This window comes from Podarcis cretensis (genome assembly GCF_951804945.1).
Source record: "Podarcis cretensis genome assembly, chromosome: 12".
NCBI classification, from domain to species: domain Eukaryota; kingdom Metazoa; phylum Chordata; class Lepidosauria; order Squamata; family Lacertidae; genus Podarcis; species Podarcis cretensis.
The window spans coordinates 25,741,508-25,758,397 of record NC_137181.1 but is presented as its reverse complement, the minus strand read 5'-3'; the positions used below and the strand labels follow the sequence as shown (position 1 = coordinate 25,758,397).

Sequence of the window (16,890 nt, the reverse complement as noted above, 5' to 3'; positions counted from 1 at the left end):
CTCAAGGTTCTCCCACAGTGTAAAATTAACAGTTTACAGTATTAAAACATCTAATTGTAGATTATGAAACCAAAATGGGAAGATCAGGCCAAACAACAGGAAGTTAATATATATGCCTGCCTCATGCAGGCACACACATGGTACTGAAGGTGATGGGATGGAGGAAACAAACCCCTTTAATCCCCTTCCTTCCTTCTTCTTTTTCTGTTAGTTTAAGAAAACAAACATTTTTAAAAATAGAAACAAACCTTTGTCAGTATCACAGAATACAGAAAAAGCAACACTCCAAATTTGTTTGTCCAGACTGAATACTGATTCCAAACTGCTTCTTTGAAATCAGGAAAGCTTGTGAATGACTGCTTGCTGAAGATTGAAAAGAAAAGTCCATTAGACATGGTACTGAGCTTTGACAGAGTTCAATTTTGTATTTGTTAGCCGACTAGCAACAAAATGCAAGATAACGTAAGGTGCAACTGAATGCTTAAGGCATGCAATAGTATCTGTGACCAATACATTTGCAACACAATTAGCAGCAACTGTCTTAATGGAGAAAAAATAATGGTTATAGCATGTACACAGTACAAGTAGTGTCAATATGGCAGCACGCGTCACAATTTTAGAAGCCTGGTTTTGATTTTTCACCTGAAAAATTCTCATACGACAGTGAAAATTGGCAGATGTTAGATTTAGGTCATCACAACTTTAATGACTACTTAAAATTTTGTTCTTGTTGGTAAAGACACAATGGGCAGATAGTAGCATTTGCCCTTATAAACAAATATTCTCAAATGGCAAATGCCTAATTAAGCTAATAGCCCCATATTGAACTCAGTTCAGAAAGCTGTAAGTACAGAAGACTGCATACCTAATGCTGTGCTTACACAATGTTCCCTTCCATCACAAACCCCATACATTCAACTGGTGGTGTAAGTTCAGGTGCCCTTTCTTCACTCCTCCCTGGAGTCGAATTGTGCAGAGAGAATTCACTTAGATACCTCTCACAGCACAGGCCCATTGACATGTCCTCAAGTGTGAATCACTGATTAGTGGGGATATGGGTCTGTACATCTTTCATTCCCAACTTAGCTTTTGAGCATCTGGGAAGTGTAACCTGAGTTCACGTTAAGATAGATACTGCTGAATTGTGGTGATCGAGTAAGAAACTGGATTGCTTAAAACCATGCAGTTTTTTCTAAATACATGTGGCTCACAGAACAATTTTGTATTCAGGCCACTTGAAATGTTCAACCATGACTCTTCTAAGCTAATGCTGAAATTTTAAAATAAACACCTGAATTAAAGCAGCAACAAAATCAAGTTAAAATTACAGATTTGGATAGTCACAGTTGTTTTGATCTTAAAGCAATAGCTTTCTTGAGCCTAATTATCTTTTAAACCTTGATGTTCAACTGCATTAAGTATGAGGCTTACACCTGAAAGAAGTTTTGTTTACTGGGGAACTACAAGATAGTGTATTTTAAGTGTTCCAACATGTTACTTACTGAATTAATGAATGAAATCGCTCAAAGCCAAGCTCTTCGACAGCCAAGGCAGCTATACACAAGAGACACTTTTCAGCACTACACATGGCAAAAAGTGACACAAGAAACACACAGCAAGCTAGAATACTTCCAAGTCTTTCATAATTTAACCCCAGCCTCCACCCTTTTGGACCAATTTCCACTTGTATAGTTACATGGCACAAGCCAATTTAATGTAACCCAGTTAGGTCTCCACAATATAGGTACAAACAATTTAGCAATATTGAGTCTAGACTAGCAAACCATTAGTTCAATAGCCTTGAAAACTTTCAAATTTGCATAAATTATGACAACCATGGCTGGGAGGTCACCAAGTGCAAGCAAAATGAACACACAATTCTGCTATTTGAGTAAATTTTCCACAAGAGCAAGCGAGTAGTTATACAGATAACTTCAGAGCAGAACCGTGTTAAGACAGCTGTATTTTCATTCCATTTCTCTCAACACATTTTGCTTCAGAACAACTAATTAGAAAAATGTATTTTAAGCAATGCTCTTTTTAAAGATAACTATCCTCTATTATTCTACTCAAGTATGTGTTAAGTAACCCAACAGTAGGAAAAAATACAGCATTTAGTGCCTTCCTAGGTTCAGACTTTATACCACCTTTCCCTCATCCTCTGTAATTAAATTAGAAATGGGTTTTTCTTTTACCCAACTGATGCCTTCCCAGTTAACTAATGTGTTACCAAGTATTAGTGAAATGGGCTCAGCATAACATCATACCTGCATGGGAACCACATATATGTTGCTTTGAGTGACGTGAGACAGAATATAATATACAGTGGAACCTTGGGTTGCGAACATAATCCATGACAGAGGCACATCCACAACCTGCAGCTTTTGCATCCTGAAGTGCCGTGTCTGCGCAGGTGTGATTTGGCGCTTCTGCACATGCGTGAAGCGTGATTTAGCGCTTTTGCGCACGCGCAAGGGGCAAAACCCGGAAGTAAACTGATCTGGTACTTCCGGGTTTCCCGCAGTCCGCAACCCGAAAACACGTAACCTGAAGCGGCCATAATATGAGGTATGATTGTAATATAAAACTCAACATCTAGGAAAACTAGTGCAGAAACTAATGTTATCTGTATCACTGTTAATATGGGGTCTTAAGGAAAAGGTGATAGCGGCAGCTTCTGCAATTCTTATTACATGACAAGAATGACAAGCCCTCAAAATCAGACTAGCAGCCTTACTACAGTGGTTCCCAAACTTTCCCTTCCTCATGGAACACTTGAATGTTGCAGAGAATCTTGGCAGACCATTTAATTATTTTTTCCGCCTGCTGTTGCAATTTATAATGTGCTGTGCTTAATGATCTGATTTTAATTGTACTTTTACAGACATGCTTTGGACCACCTGAATGAAGCTCAGGGACCACCAGTGGTCTGCAGATCACTGTTTGGGAACCCCTGCCTCAGTGAAAAGTATTCTAAAATTAATTGGTGCACCAATTAATTATTGGTGCACCAATTAATTATTGCACCAATCACATCCAATAAAACCAATTAAATTATGAACACCACAACCTGAGGGACTTATGATATAAAGGTATTTCTGAACCTGTGAATTAGCACTATTACAGTCAATGAATGGCAAACAAATCATAGTTGTGCACAACATAAAGCAGATGAAACAAGTAGACTTTGCATTGGCAATCTGTGGACCAGTTACTGTTGCCAATTTCACTGACCCTGTTGAACTGAATGGAATGGTAAGAACAGTATGTCAAGAGATGGACTATGATTAGAGGAACACAAGTACTGTTGAGAGAAAAAGTCCTGTATAAAACAGGAAGGTGTGAATTAAGTTGCCTGATTCATTATTTAAGGAAGTATAAAATGGGAAATGGGAAGCTTTAATACAGTGGTGCCCCGCAAGACGAATGCCTCACAAGATGGAAAACTCACTAGACGAAAGAGTTTTCCGTTTTGGAGGTGCTTCGCAAAACGAATTCCCTATGGGCTTGCTTCGCAAGACGAAAATGTCTTGCGAGTTCCTGCGGTTTTTTCCCCTCCCCCCCCTTTCTAAGCCGCTAAGCCGCTTATCCGCTAAGCCGCTTATCCGCTAAGCCGCTTATCCGATAAGCCGCTAAAAGCCGCTAAACGCGCTAATCCGTCAATGGGCTTGCTTCGCAAGACGAAAAAACCGCTAGACGAAGAGAATTGCGGAACGGATTCTTTTCGTCTTGCGAGGCACCACTGTATAAAGTATCTGTACAAAAAACATGATTTACTAAAGTTCCAAGGGGTTGTTTTTTTGCAGCAAACAACACACTCCATAAAATGTATTAGGGCTCTGTGGTTACTAGAATAAGAATCTGTTATAGTTTAGTTTCATCAGAAGTGTGTAGACAAACAAGGGAAAGTCGCTGACTTTTCAGCTAACAGTTTTTTTCCATATCTGTTCTTTATATTTAAATTTATATAAAGATATTGCCCTGGGTCATAGTTTTTCAGCCACAGAAGACTCCAGTATGTATGCAGAGAAGCATGTGAATGGGAAGGTAAAAACTCCCAGTTTTCCCTTCCAGCAGCACCCCTTGGCCCTTTGGGAGGCTGCCACCAGAAAGGGGAACTGAAAAGGCCTTATGAGGAACACTTTTTGTGGTACTTTGCATATATGCCTAAATATACATGCCTTTCTTCCTACAAGAAGTTGTAGCTTCAAAATTGGTATGCATTGAGGAAAATGAAATTTGAGTAAAAGTCAAATACGAAAAACATGCCTGACGGGCAAAATGCAGGCAGGTGATCTGGTGTTAGTGTAGAGAGGAAGGAGAGGAAGCAGAAAGTTACAGGTGTTTATTTTCCTTACAAACTAGCAGAAAGTATTCTGTATAGCAAGTTTCAATATTACATCCCATTTTATGAACTCAAGGCCAATTTCTACACTGTATTTTACAGTCACTTTGTGCAACCAGGAACTCAAGTCAAATCCCTCCCTCAAATTTAATTCACTGTATGACAGAGACAGCAGTGTGAGAAAGAATACCAGGCTAAATCTTAAAAATGACAACCATCAGTGTGTGTGTGTGTCTGTGTGTGGAAGAGTGGCTGTTGGATGTCTGTCTATGTATACAGGGCTCCACAACTTGAAGGGGAAGTGGGGCCACACTTTGTCCCCAACCCCAAAGCTGCATGCCTCCTCATCCCTGCCTTTCATGCAGGACATCTGAAGGGAGCTACAATCACAATAGGGCATTATGTTTTCTTATTGCTCCAGTTTTGTAAGACTATTGAATAAATGCTAGTTATTCAGTACTGGATATTACTTGTATCCTTATTCCAAGAGGTCTTTTCTGTCTTATCCTGCCCCTTGCAGTCCCTGTGTGCCCCCCCAAATAACTCCAGAAGGTTGGGAGACCCTCCAGAGCAGAAGGGGATGTCCCATCACACCTACTGGTGAGACACTGGAACTTTCCTAAGATTTGAAGTGGGTTTCCACTACCCAAAGTCAAAACTGAGTACCGTCTGCTGGTGTTCTGACATAGTAAGCTGTGGCTTATCAAAACTGGAAGAGAAGGCTTCCAAAGTTCTTCTTGTCAGCTTTGCTAGAGTGGAAAAGCAGCATGTGAGCAGAGTGGGAGGCCAAACTCATTCACATAATGCTAAGCTATGGTGTAGCATTACATATCTGAAAAATGAAGGAAGTACATAGAGGCATACAGGACAATGTCCTGGCAACTGCTACTACTTAAGGGTCTAAAACTGATAAATGATATTATCAATCACTTCGTGGTCACTTTCAGCAGCAGACAAGCCAAAATGCATCCAAATGAGACTTTTGGTTTTGGGCTTAGCTACCAAATGGCCACCTAACAGTTCGAAAGCACCCCTAAGTGCAAGTAGATAAATAGGTACCGCTTTATAGCGGGAAGGTACAACGGCGTTTCCGTGTGCTGCGCTGGTGCTGGCTCACCAGAGCAGCTTCGTCACGCTGGCCACGTGACCCGGAAGTGTCTCCGGACAGCGCTGGCCCCCGGCCTCTTAAGTGAGATGGGCGCACAACCCTAGAGTCGGACACGACTGGCCCGTATGGGCAGGGGTACCTTTACCTTACCAAATGGTGGTATTCAGTACAATCCAAAGTACGGTGATGTATCATAGTGAATAGAAATAATCTGGGACTGCCAGACAGCCTACTAAGTGGCAGAAGCAGCAGTGGCAGAAACAGCTTGCCATGACCATGGTACATGTTGGCAGTAGTGGTGACAACCTGCAAGGCCTCGTGGTGGCACCACAATCAGTGGCAACTTGCGAGGCCTTGTGGTGGCAAAGGGAGGGGGCAGCTGTAGCAGCGGCAGCCTGCAAGGCCTCGCGGTGGTGGCACAAACTGTGGTGGCCTGTGAGGCCTTGCAGCAGTGAGAGTGAGTGACTGCAGTAGTGGCGGCAGACTGTGAGGACTTGCAGCAGCGATGGGAGGCAATGGCAATAGTGGTGGCGGCCTGCAAGGATGGGAGGTGGCAGCAGTAGCAAAAGTCCCTGTTGCGATGCGTTTTGACTTGCCTGCTGATGAAACTGAGTGTGTGATGATTGATAATATTGTCATTTATCCGTTTTAGACCTCTTTAGTAGTAGCAGTTGCTTGGACATTGTCCTGTTTGCCTCTGTATAGTTCTACCCTTATTTCAGACATTGTGGATGATTCCAATGTTTAACTAGTGATGACACTGCAGTATTTAGCTGATGATATTGTGAGGTTTAGCTGGTGATAACATTGCAGTGTTTAACTGGTGAGTTATTGCAATGTTGAAAACCAGTTATTGGCTAGCCCTTACACAGATTTTGATTCATGATACATTGCCAGCTCAAATATTATGAAACAATGATCAAACTGGTTTTGGACGATATGTTGATGTATCACCCAGCCCTAATGTAAGGAGCAAGAGCAAGTCCCACTATGTGAGCAGATGCCCACCTGTGCAATGTGAGATGTCACCAAAAGTTCCCTGTATTGAATAAGTGTGGGTTTGCTTGTTGGTTTTAAAAGCCAGACTCTTCGCATGTACTTAGAACCTGATAATGGATACTGAATACTTGTGTTACCAATATTTATTAAATATGTGCCCATTCTGTTGCAATTAAATCAGGAAAGAATAGAAAAGTACAACTCACGAGCTGCTGAAACTAAATGGTAAATGCTGGCAAATGTCACACAATTATGCAGAAGCAGATACCAGTGATAGGAATGTGGTGTTCTCTTTTACTAAAAGGTACCCATAATAGGACTTTTCAGAATGTCATAGAATTATAGTGGTTTTCCAGCATTCTCTTTTTTAAAGTAGCTTTTTAAATAAGAATATTTTGAACTGCAATAACATGATGACAAAGTGTATTTATGTGAGGGGGGAGGTTCAATTTCTCCTTTTATTCTTATGACCCACGTATGAATAAATTTACTTACTTAGAGAAAATGTTTTCACAAGAATATCAGAACACTAATCACATGCAAGAGTCTTTAAATTATTTCTCGTCATAGCAACTCTCCTCTAGTGACTGCCCATTGTGAATGACCTAATGATATCATATTAAATTGACTGCAGGTGGAAACTAAACAAATGTGTTAAAATAACCCAAAGTAACTATGGAACACACAAGGGTAGTAAGATAAATTTAACAGTGAAAAGTCATTTCCAAATCACTCACATTGGTCCTCTTCAATTAAATATATATTTAATAGAACTGACAATTGATCAGTCAATCAATCTTACGCTTAATATATTAAACTGATGAAAATTTGCATATAAATACTTCTGAAATTCTTAAGTTATGCACATGTCACATGAAGCAGATAGAGGAATGCCTCTTCAATATTATGCCTCACACCTACAGCATTTCTAAATTATTGTATCAGAAAAATATTGCTATACAGTCTGCTGCCTGATTCATTAGGGGCACCATTTTATTAAGTCAAAATGTGTTTATGTAATCCAAATATTATAAACCTAATATTCAATAGCTAAGGGTTGCCTAGCACCATAAAATGGGATGCAACACTAGGCTTGAGTGTTTGTCAATGTCCTTAGATCAGGGGTGGCTAACCTGTGACTCCTCAGATGTTGTTGAACTACAACTCCCATCAGTCTGAGCCAACATGGCCAATTATCAGGAATGATGGGAATCAAGTTCAGTGACTTCAGGAGAGGGGGTGCTGCACAGGTTAGCCTGCCCTGCCTTAGATCAATGGCACTTATTGAGCTTAATTTTTGAAACTGAAGAACAACTAGTGCCAGGATAAGAGATCTGGTATACAATAAAAAGCATTCTTAAAAACAAAATAAAGCTTGTTAACAAAACCAAAGCAGTGTTCAGAATCATATTACACAAGGCATATCTTACAAGGCTGGTCCTCTTGGTGGCTTGACTCAGCAGAACTCTCAGAAATACTAGCAGTTTCTTCAGCAGTCCTTCCTCTTCGCCATGTTACCAAACAGTATGATTCTGAATTATCAGAGGAAGCCAGTTCCAAAATATCACTTAAGGTATGACAGAGGAGATTCTTCTGCTCTTCCTCTGAAATATTCAAAGTCAGAACAAACACAAATTTTGACAGTGAACTTGCATGCAAAACATCTGGCAATGTTCATACTACTCAGGGTTTTCCTTAAACCCTGGCAGCTTTAAGGCAGGCTAGGAGAAGGATTGGCAACTGGTGGTTTCCAGGTCAAATCTATATCTTGAGGCTACCTAGACACCTAATCTACCAGTCCAATTTTTCTACTTAATTCAGCAGGGACAGGAGGATAAAAGTACGAAAATGGAACAAGGGAGGCATGATGCGGAGCAGAAAAGATCTGTTTACAATTCATGTTATGATCACAATACAATTGAGTTCAACCTTAAGAACCAGTTTTTCTTTGCATTTATAATTTGACAACTTTGGCAGATTCCAGTTCACTGTTTTTTCTAGGGGGGAAACTAAACATACACACAATTAATTTCTACTAAGCCTTAGAAAATCAAGAGTAATGGGCAACGGTTCTTTATTCATCAGAGTTCCAAGTGCCTCCACTTATCCCAATTGAATACAATGATCAATGAGGATAAGTCCACCTTCTCCAGCCCTAAAATAAGAGAAACAAGTTCAGCAGAAACAGTAAGATAAACTGTATAGTAAGAATAAAGAATATACAGTGACATTTCTGCCACTTGCCTAATTTACATGACAATTCCATTTGCAGGATTTGGACTTTCTTGAGCCCCCCTTAAATTTTGTAATGCTGAATTCTATATCCTCTATTTCAAAATCATCATCAAATAATGCATTTGTACACTAATTGTAACATCAAATTACTGCAGAAGCATATTGCTAATAGCTCATGAATAATAGTGAACTATAATTTAGCTTAGCACTGTGTAATTTGCTGGCAAGTACTATATCAAAACCCTCATGTGGAGGTAGGTTTGTGGTTACCTTGACATTGTCTCCAGGTAGATTTCTCACAAGTAAAAAGCTTCTTCAGAAGGAATGCCTTATATTAAAGATAACATTGACATATCAGATATGTATGATTTGTTCTTCAGTGGTGCAAAGTGTTCCATTTTCAATATCAGTTTAACTTCTTTTAAAAAAATTAAATACATTCCTAGTTACAGAAGGCCTTTTTCCCTATGCAAAGGTACAATTTACTTTTTTGCTCACTATCACTAAATTATTTACATAGCTACGGGATTAGAAATTGCTTTACTATAACAGCATGATAAATTTTCTCATGCAATTATATCATTCTCTCTGAATCTTACAAATGTTTGAAGCATTTGATGGCCAATTTAGAGGACTAGATATCTGCCCCTACCTAAAACATAAAATGAACTTTATCAAGAGTTAAGTGCTGCAGAAACTCACAGAACAGGTTAGTTCTCAGTTCTATATCTGCAACTGATTTAAGCAGACATGTTGATTTTATGTATTATATTAATGCTGCAGACAACAGTGGCTCCAAACAGCAGCACTGGTAGTGTTCAATCTGTACTACTTCAACAGAGAATAATCACTTAAAGTAAACCCAACCAATATATATTTGTCGTTGCGTTTACTTTAGGTTTTCACATAAGCCGAAGGTTTTCACATAAGCAGAAGGCAAAAATAGGTATGTTTCAAATTTACATAGTTTCAACAAGCTTCTATAGTATTACCTGAATGGGTGCAATCACAGCGCAAGGGCCTCCTTCAAATTGTTCTAATGCAGTTGATTCTGATTCACTAAATACAAACCCTAATAGGAGGAACCAAAATAATGGGTTAGTTGTTTCCAAAGAAAAATGTCCACAGTCTTTCATACTTACTCCTTATCAGAGTCAAACTACTAAGTTCTACTTTCAATATTCTGTCTCTGCCTAACAAAACTCAAACAACCCTACTCAGTTCTTTTAACGGTATCAATTCATTGTACTGATGTTCTCAAGAAGCTACATCAACCCCAGCCTCATTTTCAGAGTGGTAGTAGGTAATTATCATTTCTTAGTGTTCATATCCTTACTTATCCTAGCTTCTGTTAGAAATGTGCAAATGTTATTCAGTCTGGCTTGGCAAAGGCCATCAAATCCTCATTCCAATACAAGTGCTGCAATGACGGGCATACCTTTATCGTATCAATATATATACAATTTATATGCACATATACGTATATACATATATATCACTACATTTCTTCTTAAACCAGAACCTAAGCAGGTTCCAACATTGTAAAATAAATCTTTTTCTTAATGTTTTAAGAAAAAGTCCAGGGGACAAAGTATAAATAAATGACTGGGGGTGGGGGAGTGGAAACCTACATGGTAATGTCCACATACCGGGGGCGGGGTGGGGGCGGGGGAGAGGACACAGTCATGGTCTCATCAAATGACTACCTTCGACTGGGTTCAACTAATAATAAATTCCATCTGAACACAAATATCCTAACTCCCCAATGATACATTCCAGCCACACACAAAAACTGTGCTCTGCAGTTTTGCTCAATTTTGTATTGAACTCCATGCACTTTCTAGGTCATATTCAATCTAGAGCAGTGTATTGGAGTGAACAGAGTGTACAAATATGTCGCTTTTGCTTAGCTTTTCCAGTAGCTAAATGGAACCATGAAACAAACCGAAAACAATGGATACAAGTTTCATCTGCCATTTCAATATAATGGGTGAAGGGGGTATTTTTACAAGACACAAACATTTACAAGGATACTGTAGGAAATGGTAAACAAGTACTCTGTAGCAGGTCAACATGAAAAGCAAGACTTGCATGTAATTCCAAGGACTCTATGAACTTTTTAAAAAGCGTATTTAGGGGGAATATTTTGAATGTGAGTACTGAAGATTATAGCCACAATACGATGTTAGAACAAACTTGCATTGAGCTCAGCAGCAACTCTAAAATTGTTACGGTATATGATAGGACAGCAAAGCAAGGCCAGGTTTTCTTTACAGTGTTAATATAAGCTACAGTTATTGTCAAGTCAGAAAACCTGGCCTTGTTTTGCTGTCCTATCATATAACAATTTTAGAGTTGCTGCTGAGCTCAATGCAAGCTTCTATTCCAGTCCAAGCGAGTTGCTGGGGTGAAAGGGGGCAGGAAAAAGCTGCAATAGAACCAAAACCAGAAAAATCCAACTTAGGGGAGAAGGAAGTGAAGAATAAAATATATTAACCAAGTCAACAGAACAGATGGCAACAGTCATCTATTTAACAGACACTGCAGCGTATACTGTATTTGTGACAGAGGTGTTTATCCTGTCTTACCAGAAATCTTCTAGCAGGTCACACAACTTTCTCATATATCACAAAACAATTTTTCCATCCTGTGCAAACACAGAAATTGCAGCTGACTATACCCCCAGCCACTCAAGTTCACACACTGTCTACATGAGTGAGTACACAAGAATGTGATTTATTATGTACACAAAAGGACAAGGGGGGTGATCGAAATGTTTTTTATCCAACCTTTGCAAAAACAAAATTCTTCTTCAAATTAATTACTTAGCTAGGATTTCTTCAACACGTTTCTTTCTTATTGATCCTTCAATTATAGGCACAAATATTTTAAATTATAACCAAACAAGCTTGCACTTCTGACCAAATTATTTCAGTACAGCCAGTAATTACTAATTTAATAGCCTGAAATACTGCCAGTCAAGGTGAACCTTTTTTTAAAAAGAAGAAAAAAAGAGAAGGCCAAGACAACTTTATGATTCATCCCTTTTTTTTGGTCAACACATTTCAGAGATTTAGGATTGTTCATCCATGAGATTTCCTGTCCACTGTTGCCAGTATTTATCTGAAGGCAACATGGAGCCCTAACATAACCCTAATCTGCTCATGAAAACAAATTCATTGATTAGCTCCTTAAAACAGACAACTGCCAGAACATACTACTTGCCCTTCCCTTTCTTATCAACATATCCAGCTGCCAGGTCCCTCAATCAAACAGACTTTAATATAAAAGCACTGACAGCAGCAGCCAAACTACAGAACCTAAGATAATAGCTTAACAATAACAAGTAACATAGTTACAAGCACATATAAGCTCCAAAATGTTAACTGAGCATGAACACACACAGAGAAATGCAATCAATGCAATACCCGTTTATAACATTCCTCTCTATGTAAAACAGGAAAATAAATTTTAAAAGCTTTCGTGTGCATGCACGCTTCTTCAGATATCTGGTATCTGAAGAAGTATGCATGCACACAAAAGCTTATACCCAGAAGAAAATTAGTTGCTATCTAAGGTGCCTACTGGACATTAATTTTTTAAAAAAATTTATTTCGACTGCATCAGACCAACACGGCTACCTACCTGAATGTAAAACAGGAAATAAAAGGAAAATAGCCGTTCCCAAGAGGGGACAACATAATGCGTGATTATTGTTTCAGCAGCCAACACACAAAGGAGAACAGTTGTAGAAAAATAAAGGACATGTGAAAAGGATCTAGGAGTCTTGGTTGACCACAAACTTGACATGAGCCAACAGTGTGACGCGGCAGCTAAAAAAGCCAATGCAATTCTGGGCTGCATCAATAGGAGTATAGCATCTAGATCAAGGGAAGTAATAGTGCCACTGTATTCTGCTCTGGTCAGACCTCACCTGGAGTACTGTGTCCAGTTCTGGGCACCACAGTTCAAGAAGGACACTGACAAACTGGAACGTGTCCAGAGGAGGGCAACCAAAATGGTCAAAGGCCTGGAAACGATGCCTTATGAGGAACGGCTAAGGGAGCTGGGCATGTTTAGCCTGGAGAAGAGGAGGTTAAGGGGTGATATGATAGCCATGTTCAAATATATAAAAGGATGTCACATAGAGGAGGGAGAAAGGTTGTTTTCTGCTGCTCCAGAGAAGCGGACACGGAGCAATGGTTCCAAACTACAAGAAAGAAGATTCCACCTAAACATTCGGAAGAACTTCCTGACAGTAAGAGCTGTTCGACAGTGGAATTTGCTGCCAAGGAGTGTGGTGGAGTCTCCTTCTTTGGAGGTCTTTAAGCAGAGGCTTGACAACCATATGTCAGGAGTGCTCTGATGGTGTTTCCTGCTTGGCAGGGGGTTGGACTCGATGGCCCTTGTGGTCTCTTCCAACTCTATGATTCTATGAAATCACATTGGTCTAGAATGCATATCACATTAAGCCATAGTTTAAACAGGCTGTAGTGCTACTGCACACTGCTCAAAGTTCCTGTGGTGTTCTTCTCCTGCTCCTGCTCCTATTGCTCCACAGACAAAACAAGCCAGACTCTGGCCTGTTATCTGAACCCAGGCTCATTGCTTGTTTCTTTCAAACCAACTATGAACAGAAATCAAGGTTTGTTCTTGGTTTAACCCTCGTGGTGTGGCTTGAGAAGAACAAACCACAAGCCCAGGTTTGAACAATATGACAAGTCAAATTTTGGCTTGTTTTGTTTGTGGTGCAGCAGGAAGATTGAAGGAGGACCACCTTAGGAACCTATGAGCAACATATACCACCTCACTGCTCATTCACATTGAACCACAATCTATTTTTAATGTGATGTATGAAGTAGGCCACTGGAAGCAAACAGGAGCATTTCTATAACACCAACACATTTTGACCATGGTCATAACCACAAATGCATATTTTATTGGTGATGAAACATCAACTATGGCCAGAACTGCACTGAGGAGAGCAATTAGCAGCAGCATTCTGCTGCAAGAAGCCAAACTTCCAACTAATTGTTCTTGTTCTCTTCCCTCAGTTACCTTCTTTGCAAAACAAATTATTTCATTAGAGTGGTTTGCCATGCATCTGAGATTCAAGTTGATGGAAGTGATGGAATGGGCTAAGACTGGCTTCCTCAACCTCGATCCTCCAGATGTTTTGAGACTACAATTCCCATCATCCCTGGCCCCTGGTCCTGCTAGCTAGGGGTCATGGGAGTTGTAGGCCAAAAACATCTGGAGGGCCGAGGATGAGGAAGCCTGGGCTAAGATATTGTCAACCCAGAAACAATAACTTTAGGAGGTGCCTTTTTTTTTAGAACTACCAAGGAGTTAGTTATCTGGGTACAACATTTGGAATGGTGGAGACGATGTATACTGCAAAGACATGTTACTGCCCAATTAATTCATTTAACATGTTTACATTTCCATTTAACTTATCAGTGCTACATGAGCATATACTGGGTAGGTCGCACCAGCAGCTATTTTAAATGGGCTATAGGGCTGAATCATCTTGTGGTGTCCACAAAATTTAGCAATTTCCAATTACAGGATGGCACTTCTAAAAGGACATTATAAAATATTGTCAAATGAAAAATATGGAGAAATTAAAATGAGGACCATATTAACTTTCTAGAAAGATTACATGGATGATTTCTAAATGCTGTTTTTTAAAGGGAGCTTTCGGTGCCATGCCCAAACACAGTAATTGTTATTGGATAAATATTTGCACTTCATTGTTTCTATTGCCAGTGCTGTAATAAGCAATTCAAAGCTTTTATTAACCTCTTGGGAATCAGTAGTATGGACACAATCCATAATTTCTTTCTACCAAGATCACAGTACATCAACTTTTAGGTTACAAAAAAAATCCCCCAAAGCAAAACAGAAAGAAGAGAATAACTTGTAAGGTTTTTATATTCATTATTCATGGACAAGCTATTGATAGCAGTGTTTTTTTATCAATGCAATCAATGTGCATCATTATATGCATAGAGTAAGCCAAAGTCAAGCTTAGAGAGGAGGAAATGTTGAAACCTTTTTCTACATATTCCACAGCAGTCTAGACTATAAATGTGAAATTATACTAAAAGGATATCACATCCCAAGTCCATGCAGTACTCAGAAGAAAGCCTTGCTAACAAATCAAAAAGTATTTCAAAGTATAACAAATCAAAAAGTATGAGCAGTTTCACAGAGCCCCCACCACGCTTGCAGAAGCCAGTGCTGGGTTGGGGGCTCCTTTAACTGCTTGACTGAGGCAAGGGCAGTTGTACACTCAGTTGAGCAGTTTAAAGATGCAGAGGGAGAAACAAACTGTATTGGTGCCTCACGGATACAGCTTGTTTCTCCCCCTCTATCGTATGAGGGCAGAGTGGGATGGCGGTTTCAGTCAGAGATATAGGAACTCTTGACTCTCTCCAGCAGACACTGCTAGAAGAGGGACTCAGGAGCAGAGGCGGTTTCACCAGCGATATACCGCTGAGTGAAACAGACATCACGGTCTGCTCCTCATACCGGTCATGGGTGATATATCACCCGGGCCTACCTGGGTGGCAAATACACCCTTTCCCAACAGTAAATATACCAAAGATTTTTACAGACAAAGAGAAAGGGTTTGCCAACCTGATGGTGCAAAATATATCCCCAGCTCATACATAGATAGGGTGGGGGTGGGGAGGCAAATGACACATCTTAACAGCTATCATGATGACTGTGCCACCACTATATTTGGGTCCCTTCCTGCCCATTTCAAAACAGGAGAATAACAAGCAAAGGAAGATGCATCAAGGGGAGAGAATATATCTCAACTCACTACTTACTGTACAAAAAAGGGGGGGCAGAAGAGCAAGAAGGGTGGAGATCCCTTATTCTCCCAAGTCACAAACCACCCAGCTCTCTGCCATGATGCAGTTCAAGGCTGCGCCAGCTGGGAGCGCTTGTCATGCCAGACACTACCGACGGCATCACGCTTCCCACCAGCGCCTGACGAGGAAAGGGGGAGAAGGAAAGAGCACAGGGGTCCAAAGGCAAGAAGACGTGTGTGCAGGATCCGGAGGGAGGGGGTGTGAAAGGGGAATCTGAAAGTGAATGAAGGTGGGAAGAGGGAAGGAGGATCAGGGGGAGCGATGGGGAGGGGGGGGGAGGGAAGGAGGCCGGGACGTACCTTGTGCCCACCGGCAGAAGATGGTGTCGGCGAGGCCCTGCGTGCCGGGCTTCTTGCCCCACACCAGGTGGACGACCTCCTGCCCCAAGTCAGCCATGGCGGCGGCTCCCGGCGGCGGCGGAAAGGCGGCAGCGGCGGCACAGGCGACGGAGGGGCGGCGGCCAACCTGCGTTCGCTGAACATGGGCAGGAGGCGGAGGAAGCGGCGGCGAAGCGGGCTCCTCACGAGGCGGCTGCCGGGCCTGAAGGGGGAGAAGCGGGGGATGCTGAGGAAGGGGGACGGGGGCAGACGGAGGCCCAGCGCCGCCCGTTGAGGCGCTTCTCCCTCGACAGAGGGCCGCGCCGCCCTCCCCCGGCTTCCCCTCAGAGGCCGCGCTTCCCCGCGAGGGGCCGCCTGGACCGACTCCCCCGTCGGCGTCGCGGATGCTTATACTGACCGGCCTTTCTGCTCTTCCTTCCACACTACTGCTGCGCGCGCGCGCCCGCCCGCCTGCCTCACCCGCTCTCTTCCTCAGGGCTCAGTAGTAATACTGAATGGCGGGGTTGGGCACTACGGGCAGTCCCCATTGGAGCAGCTCCTTGACAAGCAAGCACCCCGTCGAATCGGAGACGTCGAAGCGGGGCTCACTTTCTCCCCCGCCCATCCTGACTCGGGGAGTTAACAACACGGTCAGAAGCGGGGCGGGGAAGGGAAGGGATGCACACAAACACGCTCGGCCGCACGCCAATCAACAACAGGGCTGGCTGTGATTCGACTGAGCTGCGCGACAGGCATGTAGGCGGGCCAATCCATGGCGGGCGGGCGGAGCCGGAGGAAGGGCGAGATGCTCATTCATAGGGTGGGTACAAAGAAGGGTTCGTTTCAAAGTGGGAGGGTCCCGCCCGGCTCTCGCTTCCTGTATGAATGCTCTGTGCGCGAGTGTCCAGGTAAAAATGGGAAGAGTCGTCGTGCACGCGGGTTGGATTTCTCTTTTTTAGTTTTGGAGGTTTTAAATATTGCAGAATAGAATAGAAAGGAGGA

General features: G+C 41.7%; 1 protein-coding gene across 2 annotated transcripts in view; it reads right to left on the bottom strand.

Annotated features, from left to right (window-relative positions):
• The window catches only part of MINDY3 (MINDY lysine 48 deubiquitinase 3), a 36,004-nt gene extending 19,490 nt beyond the window's left edge, over positions 1 to 16,514 (bottom strand). The window contains exons 1-7 of one of the 2 annotated variants that reach the window (XM_079948361.1): positions 16,307 to 16,514; positions 15,871 to 16,111; positions 9,680 to 9,759; positions 8,958 to 9,015; positions 7,883 to 8,056; positions 1,503 to 1,554; positions 249 to 363 (exon numbers count right to left, since the gene is read on the bottom strand). In XM_079948361.1, coding sequence (XP_079804487.1) covers positions 249 to 363; positions 1,503 to 1,554; positions 7,883 to 8,056; positions 8,958 to 9,015; positions 9,680 to 9,759; positions 15,871 to 15,967 — 576 coding nt within the window. In that variant the 5' untranslated portion in view covers positions 15,968 to 16,111; positions 16,307 to 16,514. Of the gene's footprint in view, positions 1 to 248; positions 364 to 1,502; positions 1,555 to 7,882; positions 8,057 to 8,957; positions 9,016 to 9,679; positions 9,760 to 15,870; positions 16,245 to 16,306 lie in introns of those variants that run through there. The other variant, XM_079948362.1, reaches the window with a different exon arrangement.
• Between the last annotated feature and the right edge of the window lie 376 nt (positions 16,515 to 16,890).